This window comes from Thamnophis sirtalis, unplaced genomic scaffold, assembly GCF_051295495.1.
Source record: "Thamnophis sirtalis isolate CommonGarterSnake01/CBP01778 unplaced genomic scaffold, rThaSir2_p1.2 scaffold_2, whole genome shotgun sequence".
NCBI lineage: Eukaryota > Metazoa > Chordata > Lepidosauria > Squamata > Natricidae > Thamnophis > Thamnophis sirtalis.
In genome coordinates this window covers 144,537,300-144,554,432 of record NW_028261382.1, presented here as the reverse complement: position 1 = coordinate 144,554,432, position 17,133 = coordinate 144,537,300, and the positions used below count along the sequence as shown (strand labels likewise).

The 17,133-nt window shown below is 37.8% G+C and overlaps 1 protein-coding gene across 12 annotated transcripts in view; it reads right to left on the bottom strand.

Moving 5' to 3' along the window:
* The window catches only part of CCDC178 (coiled-coil domain containing 178), a 148,515-nt gene that overhangs the window by 98,043 nt on the left and 33,339 nt on the right, over positions 1-17,133 (bottom strand). For all 12 annotated transcript variants that reach the window (XM_087707114.1, XM_087707112.1, XM_087707113.1 and 9 more), the window contains 6 exons: positions 13,120-13,303; positions 10,758-10,820; positions 9,442-9,603; positions 8,289-8,402; positions 5,340-5,485; positions 2,394-2,553 (listed from right to left, as the gene is read on the bottom strand). In XM_087707114.1, the coding sequence (XP_087563240.1) occupies positions 2,394-2,553; positions 5,340-5,485; positions 8,289-8,402; positions 9,442-9,603; positions 10,758-10,820; positions 13,120-13,303 (829 nt within the window). The remainder of the gene's footprint in view (positions 1-2,393; positions 2,554-5,339; positions 5,486-8,288; positions 8,403-9,441; positions 9,604-10,757; positions 10,821-13,119; positions 13,304-17,133) is intronic.

The window sequence follows — 17,133 nt, the reverse complement described above, 5'->3', positions numbered from 1 at the left end:
TCGTTAGATCCAGCCATCTTAAACAACTTTCGTCCTGTCTCCAACCTTCCCTTTATCGGGAAGGTTGTTGAGAAGGTGGTGGCCTTTCAGCTCCAACGGGCCTTGGAGGAAGCTTGCTATCTTGACCCCTTCCAGTCCGGCTTCAGACCTGGTTACAGCACAGAAACCGCTTTGGTCGCATTGACCGATGATCTCTGGAGGGCCAGAGATGGAGGCTATGCGTCCATCCTGGTCCTCCTTGACCTCTCAGCGGCTTTCGATACCATCGACCATGGTATCCTTCTGCGACGACTGCGGGAGGTGGGAGTGGGAGGCACGGTTTTGCGGTGGTTCTCCTCCTACCTCTCGGACAGGTCGCAGTCGGTGTTGGTCGGGGGGCAGAGATCGTCCCTGAGGCCCCTAACATGTGGGGTACCTCAGGGTTCGGTCCTATCCCCCCTACTATTTAACATATACATGAAACCGCTGGGTGAGATCATTCGGAGGCACGGGATAAAATACCATCAATATGCGGACGATACACAATTGTATCTGCCCCGTGCCAACTCAATGAAGCGGTGGACGTGATGAACCAGGGTCTGGAGGCCGTTAAGAACTGGATGAGTGCTAACAAACTGGTACTCAACCCGGATAAGACCGAGTGGCTGTTGTGCTTCCCCCCCAATAATTTGGCTAATACACCAACGCTTAGGCTGGGGGGTCAAAATTTATACCCCTCAGATAGGGTCCGCAACTTAGGAGTCCTCCTGGATCCACAGCTGACTTTTGATCACCAGTTGTCAGCTGTGACCAGGGGGGCATTTGCCCAGGTTCGCCTGGTCCGCCAGTTGCGGCCCTACCTAGACCGGGGGGCTCTCACAACAGTCACTCGAGCCCTTGTGATCTCTAGACTGGAATACTGCAATGGGCTCTACATGGGGTTGCCCTTGAAGTGCATCCGGCGACTACAGCTAGTCCAAAATGCAGCCGCGCGAGTGATAGTGGGCGCACCACGGTTCGCCCATGTTACATCTGTCCTCCGCGAGCTGCACTGGCTGCCTGTTGGTCTCCGGGTGCGCTTCAGGATATTGATGACCATCTTTAAAGCACTCCATGGTAGTGGATCTGGGTACTTGAGAGACCGCCTTCTGCCGATTACCTCCCTAAATCGACCAATCAGATCGCACAGACTGGGCCTCCTCCGAATCCCATCTGCCAGTCAATGCCGACTGGCGACCACACGGAGGAGAGCCTTTTCTGTTGCTGCCCCGACCCTGTGGAACGAGCTCCCCATGGAGATCCGTACCCTCGCCACTATCCAGACCTTCCGCGCAGCCCTCAAGATCTGGCTCTCCCAGCAGGCCTGGGGATAGGCTTCCAATTACCCGCCCGAGTGTTTGATTGTTGAATGAAAGTTGTGTTTTATCATCTTTTTGTTTGTTCACATATTGTTTTGTTTCTGACCTTGCACCCCCCTTCCCCTGTGGTTGTAAGCCGCCCTGAGTCCCCTCAGGGAAAAGGGCGGCATATAAATCCCAATAAACCTTAAACCTTAAACCTTAAGACTATATTTCTTACTCTCTGGAACAGGAAAATGAAATACATATTTTAAGATCAGGGAATGGCTCTCTGGCTGCATGTTTATGACTTGGGAAAGATTAGAACAATCAACTACATCTTCATTAACTCCACTAAGTAATCTGGCTGAAACAAAAAGTACTTATAGTTCCAGTCCTATGTTGGGGATTGCACATATATTCAATCTATGATCAACTTGCAGTGGTACCTTTGTATGGCTGTGTGTCAGCATTATACAGCTACATAACTCATCATATAGGAACTCCTATGTGTCAATTATCTTATACTTGGAGCTTCACATATGAAATATAATGGTCCTTCAGTTTCTCAGTTCTGTTGGTATCAGCTTATAAGGTGGACCACAGAAGAAACACAACCAGATGAGCTAGTTTTACATTATTCTAAAGTTATTTTAACAGAAACTTGCAAGTTCTGCCTCCCTCACCTTTATAGCCTAAGAAAATAGAGAGGGTCTCTTCTGAGCCTCTTGCCCCATCCACATTCTTGTTAACGAGCTCCGCTGCCTTTTATCCAACAGTTCCCTTGGTTACATTTCTTTGCCTTATCTCCCATGGCCATTCCCATATACCATTAGTTGGAAACATGTTACATGAACATGGAACTTTCATAGGGAAACTATTAATAAAAAACAAATAAATGTCCACATTGGAAGGACATAGTGTCTTTTGGTTAATGTTCTTTTTTCCAAGATGGTTCATCAGAATGCCCATATATTGTTTGCCATACTTTTCTCAGAAAAGGAAATCAATTTAACTATAGTACATATTCATTTTATAAAAAAGAAAAAGAAACATAATAATGTAAATAGCACAAACCTTCTTAATTTTCAAATCATTTTGTCTAGTCCACAGTAGCTGATCCAGTATTCTGTTGTCTGTCTTCGTTTTTTTTCTAACAGTATCCAGCCGGGCATGGAGAAAATCAACTAATCTCCGAATATTTTCTTCCTTGGACTTTATTTTGGTATATTTTTCTCTTTAAGGAAGAGAAAATATATCATTACTTGTATGAAAAATTACTCAGAACTATTAGGCAAACTGCTCATGCAGAAACAGTAATTGCAATCTAGTGAGATGTTTTATAAATGTGTAAGGGCAATGTGCACATACAGTTTATTGGACCATTTCTTTTCAGTAGCTCCCAGCTAAATCTAAGTGGACACACACACAGACACACACAGACACACGCCTCCAAAGATATTTTATAGATAAAATATCTATAGATTAAATTTATATAATAATGTAAAACACACGAACCTTATTTAAATTAAGTCACATATGTATCTCAACTGGGACCACTTAAGACATTTTAAGTAAAAGTTAAGAGACTGAAGCCATAATCTTTAACAAAACATACACACAGTTTAGCTGCAGTACAAAGTTGTGAAGTATTGTCAGTAGTTAAAACTTCTAGTTAGTAGCAATAGGTTCAGGTTCTGGTGACTACAGTAGACGAAAAATGTTTTCCATCTTGAGTTGTCCCTATTGAGTAACTAGCTTTTCTAAGGACATTTCGTTAATGCTCTTGATCCCATCCATCCATATGTGTGGTTATACCTAGTTTCCTCAATCTTGCCAAGCAGACTTAGAATCCCAAAATAATTAAGTTCTTGCTTGTTGATCATATATTACCTGATTATTTTTAATTCTTTATTTTTTCTGAAACTTGTTAATTAATTTGCCATCCTATCTCTGCATGTATGACTCTGTAGTTCATACAAGATTTTAAGCAGAATTTTGCTTACACAGAGAATCACTGCAATGATTCAGTAATCCATACATTTACTTGCATCCCCCCTTTTTTGGTACAATATATGCACCAATCTCATCCAATCTGCATGCCATACAGCCTGTTCCATATTCCATTCTATTGCTCCCAACTTAACACTATGCATTATTTATTGGAATGTGATTCTTACCTCAACGTGATTACAGATTTTTCTATATTTTCTACCTGGCTTTCCTGTCCTTTCCTTAAAGCAGTTGTTAATACTGTAACTTCCCCTTTTCTGAGTCTTTAAAAATTTCAGTGGACATTTCCTTTGTGCTTAGTGCTTTTCTCTTCATCAGCTAATCTATTTCACTTACTAATGAAGACAGCTCCCAAATATATTCCCCTTCTAAAATGTGCCATTTTCTAACCCCACTGTTAAATTTACAATAGGGCTCCTTCCAATCTTTTTAAAAAATCTCCATCAGATGATTGCTCTTGAATATTCCTAATTTAGTTATAAATTTTTCTGTGATTTCCCTGATCTTAAAACAATGTATCTCATTTTATTGTTCTTGGTTTTTTTCCTGTTTACATTTGTGATTGAGATTAGTACATTTCTTTCAGCTTTTTCTGAAAAGCTTCCTCATAATTGTTGGTTGTATTTGATTTCATGGTATCATTATTCTTTCCTGATCCTCTAATTCATATTTGTATAATATAAGCATACTAAACATGTATCTTACACCGATCTTATATTCTGTCTATAAGGCCTCTAGGTTAAAATGTGTTGGCAAACCTACTTTCTTTAATTTCATATATTTGAAACTAGCAATTCATAGTCTGTTCATCAATCTGCATCTGAAAATGTCTTGGTTGACTGGATTGCCTCCATCTTTTGGTTTTTTTATTAGGTAATCTATTTGATTCAAACCTTGTTCATCCAATTATGCTTACATACAGTATATGTTTGTTTGTTGGTGTGCCTATATGCCTGCATAAAGTCTATATAAAGCATAATTTAGTTATACAAGAATGTTTTAAAAAGGGTTCTAACTTCTTTGGAATAGAAGAAAGAACAGTTTTTGTCCTATACAATATTCCATGATTATAGTTCTTGAAAACAGTTTTTTTTACCATCAGTACTCAGGGCAAATGACAAAACATGAGTCAGATTGTCACAACACAAACTTCATCCCTTTTCTACTTGGGTCAGGCATAAATATATAATGGATGGAACTGAGACTGATCTCACAAAGCACATGTTATCATTCTAAGAAAATCTTGGCTTTTCATAGATGTCTGTGTTTTACAATTCTTCACAAAGAAGTTTTTACAAGCTGAAATGATTTCATAGACATAGATCGTATCTTGAGACATTATGTGGTTTCACATGTAATATGATGATAAAGATATGTGATATTAATCATGCATTAGTTAAATGTCAGAGAGGACACTATGAACCACAGAAGACATATGAACCACAGTAATACTTCATTGTGTTGTTTTCCTTATGTTTAATAAATTTTATTAAATGGTGTGTATATGATGTGTGTTTAATGTGTGTAAGTCATGTGTGTGTATGTGCACGCATCCATATTTCACAAAATTGTATAGCAAAATAAATTGGTTTGTGTTAAAGATGACATGACACTATTTATTGTCTTTTTTGTGTTCACTGGAATTTTCTAAAACTTTTACAACTGTTATCTGATATATATCTGTTCTGAGGTACAATTTATGTCATGTTCAGTATTGTCTTTTCCCCATCTCCTTTTTATCAGGAACCCCGTCTCTTATTTTTGTGTTGGTGGGAAAAAACATTCTCATACATATATTTTTGTATGTATTTAAACTGGAACCATACAGCTTTTCAGTTTTCTTTGCCCTCTGGGTCAAACTATGCTCCTCTCAGAATGTCCTCTGGAGGGCTGGGGAACCCATATAAGAGACTAGGGCAGGGGGCTCAAAGAGTGAGAATTTTTTGAAAGCTCCCATTCTATTGCTCTCAACTTAACACTATGCATTATTTTTTGGAATGTGATTCTTACCTCAACGTGATTACAGATTTTTCTATATTTTCTACCTGGTTTTCCTGTCCTTTCCTTAAAGCACTTAATTTTGCAATTTCTTTTTGTAAATGTACAATTTCCTTATTGACTTTAGTAAATTGGCTTGAAATGCCGAAATATTTCTCCTGAAAATTAAAAAAAATGTTTAAAAGCACAATTACATGCAATGATGCATTAAATTACTTATCCCAAAACAGAACTATTTTCATAACTGCAGTTGAAAATGTAATGCAAGTTAGGTAACACAATTTCAGTAAAGGTACACTTGTTTAAATCAGTTATGTTTTGAAATATGTTTTACAAGTAAGATAATTTCATTTTTGTGCTTTGCTCAATATGTCTTCCCTGTGCTTTTTATTATTGTTTCACATGATGACTATATAAGAAATGATTTTCACTGTCAGAAAGAATGCACTGGTGAACCCCATCTACTTGGAAGAGATGATTCTGAAGCTGCACGAAGGTCAATCATATAGTTTGAACAGGGGTTGGCAACCAATTTAGTTACTGAAGCATTGGTGTTATATGCCTTACCCTTATCATTAGTCTAATCACTGAATCAATGGTTGTACTTTCTGGGTCACCTTCATAGGCATTCCGTATTGGAAGCTTATTCACTAATCTTCTATTATCAATGACTGGAATTGCCCACTTAGGAAGGAATGGAACCACTTTCACATGATGTCTAAAATGCCAAACTCCTCAAAGGTGGTTCAGAAGAATAATACAGTCAATAGTAATATCACCAAGAAGTCTAATTGAGCAGTCCACCTCCCTCCACCAAGTTCCAGACAATGGTTATCTATCATGCTGTTTCAATCCTATGCCCAGGTTTGATTATTGGCTGAAATGGATCCAGATAATTCATTTCTTATAGAATTCTTTGTAGCTGAAGCCCTAACATCTTATTTAGAATCCTCCCAGAAAGCATAACTTGAAGACTGTGTAGTTGTCTAATATGCTGAAATGAGAAATGGGCTCTTCAGGAAATACCATTCCCTCTTACAAGTTAGAAGTTATCACCTCTCCCCCTGAACAGCATTAATTCCTACCCACATCACACTCTGCCATGCCATCTAAAAGAGCCAAGTAAGGTATAGAGATTAGAGCAAATGATAAAATATTTTAGATAAAATGAATGAAAATACATAGCAATAGTCACTGGCTGAATGACTTTGGGCCACTCACTCTCTCAATTCAACAAAACAATAAACTACATGACTTTCACCAGAAAATGCATCCCAGGTTCTACATCTAAATATGATTCACCATTCAATGCAATTATTTTAAAATACTTATTTGATATAGAATTAGGAGGACTATGATGTTTCCTAATAATGGATTCTCTTTTTTTCAAAATTAATAATATTATTGATATTGATATTACTAGGAGAGCCTATGCATAAGTTTGTGTTGTACACCAGTTGTACCCTTTCCTGGATCATGAGTTCTTGCACTCAGTCACTCATGCCTGGATCCTCTTGTGTTTGGATTACTGCAATGTGCTCTATATAGGGTGAAGAATATTTGGAAGCTACAGCTAGCACAGAATGCAGTCATGTGGACATGTAACACCACTGTTGTACAAGCTGAACTGATTACTAGCTTACTTCCAGGTCCCATTCAAGGTGCTGATTAATTTTAATATTTAATGTTTAATGTTTTGCATTTTTGCTTTTATGACAGGTGCTTTTATACACCATCCATTGCTTGACAGTGGGATGGATGACATACAAATTTAGTAAGTAAGTAAGCAAACAAACAAACGAACAACTATTTCTTACGATCTGATTTTTCTCGTTGTTCTGGAAGTATTTTCCCAGTTAACATGGCAATATAAGAAAGCTTTTTTTTGTTTTTGGTGCTCTGTTTGTGCAATTTCCTGTAAAGGAAATGCAAAATACTGTATCATCTTGGCACCATATGAAACAAAGTAGCTGTTTGGTTTGTTCAAACTGATCCATAGACATGGTAGAACCAAGGATAGTTTGCAAGGATAAAAATATATGGTATGCATTGTGAACAATACTGACATAAACTATATTTAGTTAAATTTCCTTTTCTCTTATCTCCTGGTTTAATTTATATTGTCTATTTTGCTTAGTTTTTTTATTTTGCCTAATTCCACTTCTCGGGTAAAGGTGATAGGGTGAAGGATGTTCAGATATATAATTTTCCTGGCTACTTTTAGATTTATTTGTGATTGCATTTTTTCCCATTATACTGTCTTTTAAGATTAGGTGATACAGTAATTCTCCATTTTGCCCAATTACCCATAGGTCTTTGGTCAATGTTGTTGTTATTCTTATTATTCAAAAAAAGAATTAGGGACTCTAGAGTAAGATTAAAAGCACTGTTTTGATTAAATTACAGATGTGAACTCTACTGGCTAGCCACATTAATTTCTCAATCACTTACAAATATGCACAATAAAAACCAATGCAAAACAACAATAATACACATAAGACATTTTATACAAAGGCCTGCAATTATAAATACATTTATATAAACACAGTATTCATGATAATAGCCAGAATATCTCATTTGCTAATATAGACAACTACAGTAGTAAACATCTACCATAATTTACAAAAAGATGCCATCTGCTGTACAAAGGTATAATCAGCAGGCTATTTCTATCAGAGTTGAATACTTTTTCTTCCTCATACTAATTTTTACCTTCTTTTCTTCAAAGTCCCCCAAATATTATGAGTTCATACTCATAATAAAGAAATAGAAGTGACTCTAAAATGAATTTGTATTTTACTCCATCTCAAGATTGATATAATTAGGTTCATTTAAGAAAGGGAAAGGAATACTGTACCACCTACAGAAAGGTTTAGATATATTCAAGATCAGGGAGGACAAGCATCTGTTTAGCATTTGAAAATAAACAAAACTCATTAATGCTAATATTAACACATTCACCTTTTTATCATCTAATAGGTTTTGAGCATATTTCTTTTTATTTTCTAATTGGTTTTTCACATTTCCCTCCTTGTCATCAAGTTCTTTGATCTTCTCAGTTAATTCGGCTATTTTCTGAAAAATACAAATGCAGACCAAAAAAGAGTAATAGAATCTAATCAAAATGAAGTTGGATACATTTGTTATTAAACTTTATCACTTCCATAGTCATTGGCCAGGTCTCTCAAATCCTTAGCAACAGTTTTATCCAATGTTTCCACCATGGAGTCAGCCAGTTGCTCCCTCCAGATGGTAAAAGGAAAAACACAGAAACAAGCAGTGAACTAACTGGCAATCCACTTTCATTTTCTCTTATCATTTCAATGTATGGGGGGAAAGGGCAAAACTTGCCAATGTGTAAAGAAAATGATGAAGCTATCCCTCAGAATGTCTGAGGAAGACAGAGGAGCCCTGGAAGTTATCATGGCTACAGGAAAGATGGGGAAAATCACTACAGATGAGCAAATGGATTAGTGAAAAGTTCCCACCCGTAGACTGTCATTTACTCCACCACTTGGAGATAGTGGCTGCAAAACTGAACTTGTAGTGTTTCCTCTGGAGTAAGATGAGCTAATAATTTAGCAGCTCATATTCCTAGGCCACAATAAAATCCAGAAGCCATGGAATACTGAGGGCGGCACTGATCTTTGTGATGGACATTTTTAATTAACAGTTAAGTAACCAAACATAAAAAGTTTTACTCTTAGAATGAGGATGCTTATGTAATACTGGTTTTCACTAAAACATACAAAACATTTCACTTGTACATACAAGTAAAAACAAACATATACAATTGTTCCCACATTCCCAGTAAGCCTTTTGGTCTTCATCACATTGATTCTACTGAGTTTTGTTCCTTGGGGAAAAGCTGATAGCATTACTCACTGCCATTAATGTGCCATTTTGAAAATATAATTATTTTAATCTCTTTTTTTGCATATCACTAAAGCCATTATAGCCACAGAGAAGTTATTTTATATTTAATTTCATATTGACGTGTTGATTTATTCCAAATGCCAATTTGTAGTCCATTATATTCTGTGAAGGAAAGGCGACAAACTTAACAAGGGAAGTATAATGGAGCAACATTTCAACATACTCTTATTTAACTTACCTCAATAAGTTCTTTGTGTAAATTTGTATTTTTTTCCAGTATTTCTACTTGCTCAGCTGAAAGCTGCTCATATTTTTCTAATTTACTCCGAATCTTTTCCTTTAATTTCTTATGCTCCCTTTGCTTTCTTTCTAACTCTGCTTCTAGTGCTTTAATTCTTTTCTGTTTATAAAATAAAATGTTTATAAAACATTTACTGAAGTACTTGAGCTAAAGTGAGACATCCAAAAATAGACAGTTTGGTTTTATCAAAAGTACATATCTGAGAAAGATATTGAATGAAACAATTAATATTCATACACTATATTCTTAAGTGTACTACCTTATTTTCATGGAAATTTTAAAATTCTTCAAAATGTATTCTTTATAAAGAATTTCTTAAATGATGGATTCCTGTGAGCAAACTGGGAAGAATGGTAGAAAATACAAACAGACTTTGAATTACAAAGTCTACTAGAAATATGGAAGTTGTAGTTGAAACTGCATGATTCTTGGCAGAAAATATGCTAATATCATCATTACACTGACAGCATATTTCCCTTCCAAGTTTTAGAAGAAAACAATTACTTTTCAAAAAGTCCTATCTTTATAGCCCACCTGCCACATTGTTTCTTTTCTATTGGGATGCTGGATGGAATAGAAGGCAATTGAGGAAATTAGACACTTCAGGAATCTGGAGCATCCAAATGGAATGCTGTAATGCTTGCAATATCCAAAATGGATCATTGTTTTTTTTAATCATCTTGATTTTTATCAGATGCCTATGAGACTTTCTGTCCTGCATTTAAATTCTGAGATGTCTTTAAATTAAAAAAACCCTCCTCCCTGAATATATCATATATCATTTTTTCACATATTAGATTGACTCCTTGTAAAAATATATTCTAGATCAGTGGTTCCCAACATGGGGCCCATGCCCCACAGGGAGGCAATTTGAATTTTAAGGGGGAAAATTGAACCTTGTTAATGGCCTTTTAGGCTTCCTCCCCATAACTAGAGTTCACTTTTTGAGTAAAATAAGAATTATATGATTGCATTAATGGGTTAAAAAAGAAAGATACAATTTGATCATATGATTATCTAGAGCTGATGGTTCCTCCCCTGCAAGGCAAGAAAAACAGACACCCAAGAAAACAGCTTTGTATTAGTTCTTCTTTAAAGTACCCTTACAATAGTAAGATGATTTTAATGTTGTTTATGTATAGCTTAGCATTCAAGCAATCTTCCAATACATTATGCCATAAATTATACAGAAAAGGTTGTGTGAATATAATTTTTTAAATCCGAACTAATATTTTAAAAGTTATTTTCCTTACCTGAGTCAGCTTCCAAGCACTTATTTCATCTCTAATTTGTTTTTTAATATTCTCTTCCAAATTCTATAACATAAATAGAACAATTGAAATCAATAGGAGTAGACAAAAAAGTACAGAAACTAGCACAAAATAAATAATCTACAAATCAGATGAAAAGGGGTCAGTTGGATTGCTTTTGTAACTAGCCAATTTAAATATTCCATTAACACATGGGTTTTAAAGGTTGGCTGTAGCATTCTTAACTTTTGGGTCACTATTTCTATATAGTTATAATTATTAATGCCATATTACAGGATTGCTTTAATGAAGTATTCCAACTGATTCTTCTGTCCCCCCCCCCCCCAATATGAATAGCTCCAAGAAGAAAATGCAACTTAAAAAGAAACCAGAATGTCCAGTATTTACTGATGGAAGGTTAAGTGATATTGCACAGTGTCTCAATAATACAAGTGCTAGAACTTCTATAGGTTATGTTCCACTGATTGAACTCTTCCATGAAAATAATTGGAGTAATTTCCCAGAGACAGTCAGTTTGGCATTGTGGTTAAGGTGCTGGCCTGGAAACCAGGAGTGTGAGTTCTAGTCCCAACTTAGGCCCAAACCTTAATTGGGTGACTCTGGGCCAGTCATTCTGTCTTAGCCTTAAGAAGCAGGAAATCAAATATTGCTGCTTTCTTTTGTAGTTACCCAAATAGCCAAGGTGGCACAGTGGTTAAATGCAGCACTGCAGGCTACTGCTAGATCAGCAGGTCAGCGGTTCAAATCTCACCGGCTCAGGGTTGACTCAGCCTTCCATCCTTCCGAGGTGGGTAAAATGAGGACCCAGATTGTTGGGGGCAATATGCTGACTCTCTGTAAACCGCTTAGAGAGGCCTGAAAGGCCTATGAAGCGGTATATAAGTCTACTGCTATTGCTATCTACTGCTATTTTAAAATTTGTCCTGAGGAGCAAGAAAATTGCCAAATTATTTGGAACATTATTAGAACTAGTATAGTGTTGCAAAGAGAAGTAATCACTATATTAAAAAAAACATTCCCCTTCTTATTTATGTAATTTTTAGATTTTATCCTGTTCTTATTATTTTATCCAAAACCCAACCTATCTAATATTCCTTCCTCCTCCTGTTTTTCTCACAATAACAACCTTTTGAAGTAGGACTGAGAGAAAATGATCAGCTCAGTCACACAGCTGGTTTTCATCAGGGGTGAAATTCAGCAGGTTCTGACAGGTTCTGGAGAACCAGTAGCGGAAATTTTGAGTAGTTCGGAGAACTGGCAAATACCACCTCTGGCTGGCCCCAGATTGGGGTGGGAATGGAGATTTTGCTGTATCCTTTCCCTGGAGTGGGGTGGGAATGGAGATTTTGCATTATCCTTCCTCTGCTATAAAACAGTAGTAAAAAAATGTGAATGTCACTACTGGTTTTCATGCTTAAGATAGGATTAGAACTGTTTCCTGAATTCTAGGCCAGCACCTTAACCACTACATCAAACTGGTTCTTTATTTAATTACTGATATTTCTTATTGATTGTGGGATAGCAGATGGATTATACCCCAATTGAAAATTACTCTAGTTTCTTTCATATACTGTATATATACCATGTCTTTCTCTTTCCTGATTAATAGAATAATTTACTTTTTAATTCTATAAGTATATTTTTAATTACAGAAATTTGAAATAATCAAAAACCTTAGTAAAATTCAAGTATAAGTCACAAGAAATGTAACATAATGATTATGCTAGGTACAGATTTTGACATCCTGTCAAAGTTGGATAAAGAATACAATATACTTGTTCATTAGCAGTGGATGTAAAAATCTATTTATCCACAAGTATTTCTCTTGAATAGTGATGCTTGTCCCTAGGTTTACAAATAGTGCAATAGAAAAGAATACTGCAAAATATGCATCATTAAAAACACTTCTTTTTTCCCATGCTTATTTAATTCTTCGGCAGCAACAAAAGCTTTTGTTTGTATTATGTTCTACGCTGTTATCTCCACCAAAAAAAGTTAATTAAATAAAAAAGAATCGAGTAGGAGTACTAAAAATTGATAAAATAAAATAAACCTGGGAGGCACTACTGCAAACACGCTCCAGCTGCACCGGCTGCAGCTCCGCCCCCCCCCCCCATTAAAAACACTAGAAAAAGTGACCCAGCAAGCTATTGGAACTAGGGAAAAAAATCAGATACGAAGTTTTTCACAAAAATGAAATAAAATTTACTGAAAATGTGTTTTTTTCTAGAAAAAAATTATTTAAATACAAAATTGGATTAATGGAGTAATATTCTATCTGTTCAATGCAATAATTTAACATCTTATAATTAAACACAATACGAATTCAATAGTATTAAACAACCTTGAAACGTGATTTTTCTTTAGCAATGCCTTCGCTCAAGTCCTCCAGTTTTGTTTTGGCGTCGTCATAAGCCAATTCAGCAGCATAAAGTTCTTTATTTACTTTTTTTAAATGTTCTTCAAGCCTACGAATATTTTTCTGCAAAACCTGAATTTCTGATTGGTATCCCATTTTCCTTCTTGCACTGTTTAAAACAAATTTAAAAACTGCTTACAATATTAGCACTTTTTCAGTAGTTTAGAAAGACTGCATATCTTGTTATGCTTTTATAAAGAAATACCACAGTTTGCTTCATCTTTTATAATTTGGAGTTCACTGATATAACACAAAATTATTTTTTAACATATTTATAGAGTAAACAAAAAAATAAAAGTATTTATCATTATTAATGTAACTATTATTTGTTGTGGAGAAATTAGAATCTTCAAATGCTAATCAGTCTGGACCAGTGGTGGGTTGCAGGTGGTACGCCCTGGTATGGGCGTACCAGAGCTAGATGGTTCTGGTGGAGGGGGCGGGTGGACCCTCTGGATGACCAGGTGCTCCAGAGGGTCCACCCGCCCCCTCGAGCTCCTTACCTATGTTTAAAGGCTTCTGCGCTTCCGCGCATGTGCATAGTACGTACAGCGCCTGCACAACGCTCCGCGGAGCAGCTGGAGCATCGTGGAGGCACTAAGACGCATGCTGCGCACGTCCATGAGGACGTTACTGGGCCCGTTCCAACCGTACTGGTTGGAACAGGATTTGAAACCCACCACTGGGCTGGACATAATTATTAATTGAATGGAAGAAATATAGGCTAAACTAGAAATTCGAAAAAACATTTCAGCAGAAGGCATTTTGGCATTGTTATCAAGAAAGCCATTTAAACATGAAATTAGTAGGAATCACAAAGTTTGTCTTTTATATCAGTATGGAGTAAAACTAGAAGAGCACAGATATAGCTGACAGATGTTATATGGCAAGTGACGAAGACATTAGACTTAACTAGATTAAATTGTCACTAATATATCTTCTTAGGTTAGAAGAGACCCTATTCAGCAAGGTGAGATGGAATAAGGAAGTTTCCTAACAGACTTGCTTCAGGTAGCATCTAAGACGATAAAGTCTTAATTGAGCCTTAAGGGAAATCCAGCCTAATTCTAGTCATATTAGAGCTCTGAAAGTTCAATAAGAAACCCATAGTAATTTTTTCAAGAATTTGGATTAAATTGCTTCAAAACTACCTAGAAAACTCATAAATATTTAACAGAGCACCATATAGTATCAAAACTAGACCTTTGGTTTTAATTAGTTTACCGTATATACTCGAGTATAGGCCGACCCGAATATAAGCCGAGGCACCTAATTTTACCACAAAAAACTGGAAAAGTTATTGACTCGAGTATAAGCCTAGGGTGGGAAATGCAGCAGCTACCGGTAAATTTCAAAAATAAAAATAGATACCAATAATGTTTTTGAATATTTATTTCAAAGAAAAACAGTAAACTAGCTCTGTAAGTGGAAAAGAGGGTCAATAAAAACATTATTGACCCTTCCCCTGGAGTGGGGAGGAATTGGGGATTTCATAGTATCCTTCCCCTGGAATGGGGAGGAATTGGGGATTTCATAGTATCCTTCCCCTGGAATGGGGAGGAATTGGGGATTTTATAGTATCCTTCCCCTGGAGTGGGGAGGAATTGGGGATTTCATAGTATCCTTCCCCTGGAATGGGGAGGAATTGGGGATTTTATAGTATCCTTCCCCTGGAGTGGGGAGGAATTGGGGATTTCATAGTATCCTTCCCCTGGAATGGGGAGGAATTGGGGATTTCATAGTATCCTTCCCCTGGAATGGGGAGGAATTGGGGATTTTATAGTATCCTTCCCCTGGAGTGGGGAGGGAATGGGGATTTTACAGTATCCTACCCCTGGAGTGGGAAGGAAATGTGGATTTCATAGTATCCTTCCCCTGGAGTGGGGAGGGAATGGGGATTTCATAGTATCCTTCCCCTGGAGTGGGGAGGAAATGTGGATTTCATAGTATCCTTCCCCTGGAGTGGGGAGGAATTGGTGATTTCATAGTATCCTTCCCCTGGAGTGGGGAGGATTTGGGGATTTCATAGTATCCTTCCCCTGGAGTGGGGAGGGAATGGGGATTTCATAGTATCCTTCCCCTGGAGTGGGGAGGAAATGTGGATTTCATAGTATCCTTCCCCTGGAGTGGGGAGGAATTGGGGATTTCATAGTATCCTTCCCCTGGAATGGGGAGGAATTGGGGATTTTATAGTATCCTTCCCCTGGAGTGGGGAGGGAATGGGGATTTTGCAGTATCCTACCCCTGGAGTGGGGAGGAAATGTGGATTTCATAGTATCCTTCCCCTGGAGTGGGGAGGGAATGGGGATTTCATAGTATCCTTCCCCTGGAGTGGGGAGGATTTGGGGATTTCATAGTATCCTTCCCCTGGAGTGGGGAGGATTTGGGGATTTCATAGTATCCTTCCCCTGGAGTGGGGAGGAATTGGGGATTTTGCAGTATCCTACCCCTGGAGTGGGGAGGAAACGTGGATTTCATAGTATCCTTCCCCTGGAGTAGGGAGGATTTGGGGATTTCATAGTATCCTTCCCCTGGAGTGGGGAGGGAATGGGGATTTTGCAGTATCCTACCCCTGGAGTGGGGAGGGAATGGGGATTTCAAAGCATTTTAAACTATACCTTATAACCTTCCAAATGGAATAATAATAATATAAGAATGGCAAAGAAAAAGAATAATTATGCTTTATATTTTTACTGTCATTTATTATCTTACAGGCAGGCAGGCAGGCTAGGAAATGGAATGAACGAGTGGCCAGGCAGGCTAGGAAACGGAATGAACGAGCGTGCAGGCAGGGGGGGAAACGGAATGAACGAGTGGCCAGGCAGGGGGGGAAACGGAATGAATGAGTGGCCAGGCAGGCTAGGAAACGGAATGAACGAGTGGCCAGGCAGGGGGGGAAACGGAATGAACGAGTGGCCAGGCAGGCTAGGAAACGGAATGAACAAGCGTGCAGGCAGGGGGGGAAACGGAATGAACGAGTGGCCAGGCAGGGGGGGAAACGGAATGAATGAGTGGCCAGGCAGGCTAGGAAACGGAATGAATGAGCGTGCAGGCAGGCTAGGAAACGGAATGAATGAGTGGCCAGGCAGGCTAGGAAACGGGATGAAGGAGCGGGCAGGCAGGCTAGGAAACGGGATGAAGGAGCGGGCAGGCAGGGGAGGAAACGGAATGAACGAGCGGGCAGGCAGGGGAGGAAATGGAATGAATGAGTGGGCAGGCTGGCAAGGAAACCGAATGAGTGAGCGGGCGGGCATGCGAGGAAACGGGGATGGGCACTGACTCGAGTATAAGCCGAGGCGGCTTTTTTCAGCCCAAAAAGTGGGCTGAAAAACTCGGCTTATACTTGAGTATATACGGTAATAGCTGCTGGAAAATATTTTTTACTAAACTGGTCTGCAAATTTACTTTTGGGGCTTTCATTAGAAGATCCCTTGTTTGAGTAGACCAGCAGCTAGAACATTGAAAACAGACATCTAGATTTTTAAATGTTTGATATTTTTACTGTTTGATCATCTATCTAATTGGGGCATTTAACTGTTTCCTATAGAATAGCAGTACTTTTGTTCTAGAATAATTTATTTAATGGTTTTCACTAGAGTAGTAAAGTGATAGAGCTTTAAGACATCTTTGAGGCTTACTTAGTTAAAGACACAACCTTAGGCTGCAACATCAGCATAAAGGAGATAAAAATGAGGCAGTGGGCAAGGGAAGGAGGATAGAATTCTGGTTTAGCAAACATCACAACAATATTGTTAATGTAAAATTTGAATGATAGTGGGGCAAAGAAATAGCTTTGCTTTACATTGTTGCTAGAGAAAATAGGTTTAATTAAATCACCAAGATATTACCTTTATTTGAATAGTTGTGCTGAGGTGTAATACATTTTTAGCCTAAGAACAAGATGGTCTATTGTTGTAGTGACTAATTTCCCCCAGAGTT